Source organism: Cucurbita moschata, unplaced genomic scaffold (assembly GCF_002738365.1).
Source record: "Cucurbita moschata cultivar Rifu unplaced genomic scaffold, Cmos_1.0 Cmo_Scf00025, whole genome shotgun sequence".
Taxonomy (NCBI): Eukaryota; Viridiplantae; Streptophyta; class Magnoliopsida; order Cucurbitales; family Cucurbitaceae; genus Cucurbita; species Cucurbita moschata.
The window spans coordinates 1779024-1784249 of NW_019268541.1; the positions used below are offsets into that span (position 1 = coordinate 1779024).

Genomic DNA, 5226 nt, shown 5'->3' on the forward strand with positions numbered 1-5226 from the left:
TTTTTTTTTTTTTTTTTTTTTTTTTTTTTTTTTTTTAATATTATTATTAGAGTGAAATTAATAAAAATATCTTTAAATTTTTATAATTTATTTAAAAATACTAGTAAATTTTTAAAAATTTTAAAAATAATACTTTTACCGTTAGTTTTGGAGTGAATATAGTTAATATTTCGTTTCAAAAAACGCCCTTAAATCTTTACGGTCAGCTTTTTAAAAAATTTAAAAATACATCGATAGTTAGTACTATATTAAAAATATCTATGAAATTTAAACGTAACGTTAACATTTTTTACCTTTATTGATAGTACTATATTAAAAATAACTATGAAATTTTAAAAACATTTTTTTTTTACCTTTGTTCAAAAAATTTAAAAATATTGAGTGTATTTATTAATTTAGTAAAAAAGTTCAAAAATTTTATAAATATTGCGTATATTGAGTATATTAAATTTAACACGAAATTTAAGGTTATTCTTTACTTTTATAAAAAAAAAAAAAAAAAAATTAAAATATTGAACAGCCAACGGCTCTTGAGCTACTAAGAACTTATTAATTTAGTAAAAAAAATAATAAAAAAATTTTACCTTTATAAAAAAAATTCAAAAACTTTTTATATTAAATTTAACACGAAATTTACGATTATTCTTTATTTTTATAAAAAAATTAAAAAAAATTAAATTTAAAAATATTGAACACCGCTCTGCTACTGAGCTACTAAGGAACTTATTAATTTAGTAAAAAAAAAATTACCTTTATAAAAAAAAATTCAAAACTTTTAAAAATATTGAGTATATTAAATTTAACATAAAATTTAAGATTATTCTTTACTTTTATAAAAATAATAAATAAAAAAAAAATTAATTTAAAAATATTGAACAGCCAACGGCTCTACTACTGAGCTACTAAGAAACAACAGTAAATTAGGTTTTAGAGAATTCAATTCCCGTTCTTAACCTATGGTCAATATGAGCTCGAGATTTCCTTCGTAACTCTCAAAACTTCTTTGCAGTAACTCCGTTTCATGCTTCATTTTTCATAGAGAACCTTAAAATATATTGAACAGCCAACCGCTCTACTACTGAGCTACTAAGGAACCACAGTAAATTAGGTTTTAGAGAATTCAATTCCGTTCTTAACCCATGATCAATATGAGCTCGAGATTTCCTTCGTAACTCCCGGAACTTCTTTGCAGTAACTCTGTTCCATGCCTCATTTCATATAGAACCTCAAAATGACTCTATTTCATTATAGGACAATTCAAATTATTTAGCCTTACCGTTTCTATAGTATACGTTCAACGTGTAACCTATCTGAACGTCCGAGGTTTATTCACACGCGTTCGCGTTCGCGTTCCACCCTAGATAAATCCACATCGAACAATGAGAGGAAGAGAAATGAGGAAGTTTCATGAAAAATAATTTGTATACCATGAAAGAGACTTGGAGGAAGTGGATTTCCTTTTGGATTTTTCTCTGTTGGCACCAACTGAGAAGAACATGATCAGGGGAAACTTTTCCAATCGAAGTGACAATAATTTGTTGTTTTTCAAGAAGAAACTGAAGGATTTGAAGTCAAAGCAAAAGAGTAACAGTTGTACAATTTCACTTCGTCATGGGAGTCAAAATTCAGTTTGCTTCTCATGAATAATTAATTCCTCATTTCATCTTCCAAAATTTCTTGTTTCCGTTCTTTGGTGCTTAGATTTCGCTTTTGTCCATTTGGATCTCTTTCTGTTTGTTTGATTTTCAATTTTCTTGCCGGATTTTGATGGAGCCGCCACCGGTTATCGACCTTGGCGACGGCGATGGCGACGGAAGCGGCAACAGTGATGCTTCTTCATCTCATTTTACTAATTTGTATACTCAAAACCTTAATCATCTAAATCATGAGTTTAATCACTCGACTCGTGAGGATACGACGTATACTCACTCCCCCAGATTGTTAGACTCCAGTTTATCTTCCTTTGATAATGAAAATGGCGGTGTCTCCTCTAATTCCGTTGAGTCCACCGCCAAACGAGTTGACTCTATGCCGCAATTTCCGGACCGTAAGCTTTCATCTAAATCTGGTTCGTTTAGTAGTCACGACGGTGATGCTGCTCAATGTGACGCGAATCGTTCTTCTCTTCCTGAATTCATTGGGCGGGGCGGAGAAACTGGGATTTTCAAGCTGCCGGTGCGAGCTGCTGTTCACCCTGATCGTCCGCCTAGTCTTGAAGTGAGGCCACATCCTTTGAGAGAGACGCAGATTGGGTGCTTTTTGAGGACTGTTGCTAGCAGCGAGTCCCAATTGTGGGCTGGTAGTGAATTTGGTGTCCGTTTTTGGAATTTCAAGGATTTGTATGCGGCGGCAGAAGGCACATCTCCGAGGAGTGGTGATGAAGAGACAACACCATTTCGTGAGTCAGTTTGGACGTCGCCTACGCTTTGTTTGGTTGCTGATGAGGGAAATCGTTCAGTTTGGAGTGGCCACAAGGATGGTCGCATTAGAAGCTGGAGGATGGATGTTCATAATTTGAGCTCAAATGATCGTTTTACAGAAGCTATGTCATGGCAGGCTCATCGTGGCCCTGTTTCTTCGCTTATAATGACATCTTATGGTATATATGGTCTCATATGATTGTCAAAGCGAGGTGGGTTTTTCTTCTTTCTTGTTGACTGTTTTGGTTTTCCTTTGTTTCTCTCTTTTAGGAGATCTTTGGTCAGGTTCGGATGGTGGGGCTTTGAAGGTGTGGCCATGGGAAGCTATTGAGAAGGCTCTCTCCATGACACTGGGAGAAAGCCAGATGGCTACTTTGTTGGTGGAAAGATCTTATATTGATCTTAGGACTCAAGTCAGTGTAGGCTTCAGCAACACATTTACTTGGGATGTTAAGTTCTTATTATCTGATGAATCTACTGCCAAAGTTTGGAGTGGCAGTGATCTCTCTTTTGCAATCTGGTATGTTAGTTCTTATGGGATTGTTACATTAGGTTACTTACTGCTTTTGTAGTTGAATTTGGTGTACTGATTTTGTTTAGTTGATGAACCTTTCCTTAAAAAGTTTAGAAGGTGTAGTGTACAGCTCGAACCCACCGCTAGTAGATATTGTCCGTTTAGGCCCATTACGTATCGCCGTCAGCCTCACGGTTTTAAAACGCGTCTGCTAGGAAGAGGTTTCCACATCCATAAGCAATACTTCGTTCTCCTCTCCAACTGACGTGGGATCTTACATGTAGTGATTAGGAACTTATAGACTTAAATTCTTTGGTTATATGCAAAAACTGGTTTACAATTGGTATAGTTTTTTAGTTTATTTATATGAAACCAGGAGAAATATATTCTAGGGGTAAGGTACAGAAGAAAAGGCTAGGGGTCGAGCGAGGAGTGTCCTCCAATCATTCATTAATACAGTACAAACTTCATCCTAAGCGCAAGTCTCTGCATGTTTATGGGTGATAACCTTTGACAATGTCCTGTTTTATTCGTGTGCTGATTGTAACTTGCTTCCAAGTAGCTAAGAGGGTGCCTTAAAGTGTCGTTACCTTCTATGAGGATTTTAGTTATATATTGTTTCCATTTTTTCAAGGGATGCTCGCACAAGGGAGCTATTGAAAGTGTTCAATACTGATGGTCAGATGGAGAACCGAGTTGATGTGATATCTGTTCAAGATTTTACATTGGAATCTGTTTCTTTTTCGAAGAAAGAGAAGACACAAAGTGCCTTTGGTTTCTTTCAGCGGTCACGTAGTGTTATAATGGGAGCAGCTGATGCTGTTCGTCGAGCTGCTGTGAAGGGGGCCTTTGGAGATGATAATCGGAGAACCGAAGCATTAGTGATGACAGTAGACGGTATGATCTGGTCTGGATGTACAAGTGGATTACTTGTGCAGTGGGATAAATATGGAAATCGTTTGCAAGATTTCCATCGTCATTCTCACGCTGTCCAATGCTTGTGTACGTTTGGATCACGAATATGGGTGGGTTATGCCAGTGGTACTGTACAGGTATTGGACCTCAAAGGTAGACTTCTTGGAGGATGGGTGGCTCATAGCTGCCCTGTGATTGAAATGTGTGTTGGATCTGGTTACATATTCACCCTGGCAAATCACGGTGGTATCCGTGGATGGAATGTTACTTCTCCAGGACCTCTCGACGGCATACTACGCTCGGAGTTGGCTTCGAAGGAATTCATGTATACGAGAATGGAAAATTTAAAAATATTCACTGGTACATGGAATGTTGGACAGGAAAAAGCATCTCGTGAATCTCTAATCTCCTGGTTGGGTTCTGTTGTCTCAGATGTTGGCATTGTCATTGTTGGGCTGCAGGAAGTTGAAATGGGAGCTGGTTTTCTAGCCATGTCAGCAGCTAAAGAAACTGTAAGTTCCTTCATTTTAAAACGTACAAACCATAACATTTCCTTTGGTTTAATACTATTATTTCGATTCTTATCTTCAGAAAAAAAAAAAGACTTCTCATTTAATTTAGTGAAAAGGAAAATATTCAAATGATACACAAACTCCCAAGGAGAGTGAAAAATAATTTTGAACAAGAAAATAGAACAAAATCTTGAAGTCATTTCAAACAAATGAAATCTTGGTTTCTCATTAAAAAAAAAAAAAACAAAAAAAAAAACAAAAAAATTCAAAAATTCAAAAAGAACTTTTATCTTCTTTTTCATCTATCAATGAAAAGTTCGTTTCTTGTTAAAAAAAAAAAAAACTAATACATATAATAACAACTTTGAAATATGGTGGGGAAAAAATGTATTGGCTTGTCTCTGGTTTCACATTGAGCAATGATATTTACTTGCACCGTAAGTCCTATGCATTATATAAGAAATTAATGAGTAGAATACTTACCACGTTGACTTAAACATACATCATTTTCATTCAAATTGAAATTTTGAAGATCTCGATCGTTTGTTTATTTGATTAAAAAATGTCATGCCATTTAATTGCATTTCTTTTTTTCTAAACTTCTTTGATGTTTCCTTCTAAATGCAGGTCGGACTCGAGGGTAGTTCACTTGGCCAATGGTGGCTGGATGTGATAGGAAGAACACTGGGTGAAGGATTAACTTTTCAACGTGTTGGTTCTAGGCAATTGGCAGGCTTGCTAATAGGAACATGGTTTGTAGTTGATCAACCCCAAACTTATTTAATAACGTCTCTGGCTTTTTTTCTTTACTAATAGTTACTATTTTAGTGCTTGGGATTTTTTTTTTTTTTTTTTTTTTTTAGCT

The 5226-nt window shown here is 35.2% G+C and overlaps 1 protein-coding gene across 2 annotated transcripts in view; it reads left to right on the forward strand.

Moving 5' to 3' along the window:
* The first annotated feature begins 1424 nt into the window (after nucleotides 1–1424).
* LOC111461622 (type II inositol polyphosphate 5-phosphatase 15-like) overlaps nucleotides 1425–5226 on the forward strand; it is a 9698-nt gene continuing 5896 nt past the window's right edge. The window contains exons 1-4 of one of the 2 annotated variants that reach the window (XM_023105219.1): nucleotides 1425–2599; nucleotides 2691–2940; nucleotides 3569–4361; nucleotides 4989–5113. In XM_023105219.1, the coding sequence (XP_022960987.1) occupies nucleotides 1768–2599; nucleotides 2691–2940; nucleotides 3569–4361; nucleotides 4989–5113 (2000 nt within the window). In that variant the 5' untranslated portion in view covers nucleotides 1425–1767. Of the gene's footprint in view, nucleotides 2633–2690; nucleotides 2941–3568; nucleotides 4362–4988; nucleotides 5114–5226 lie in introns of both variants that reach the window. The other variant, XM_023105220.1, reaches the window with a different exon arrangement.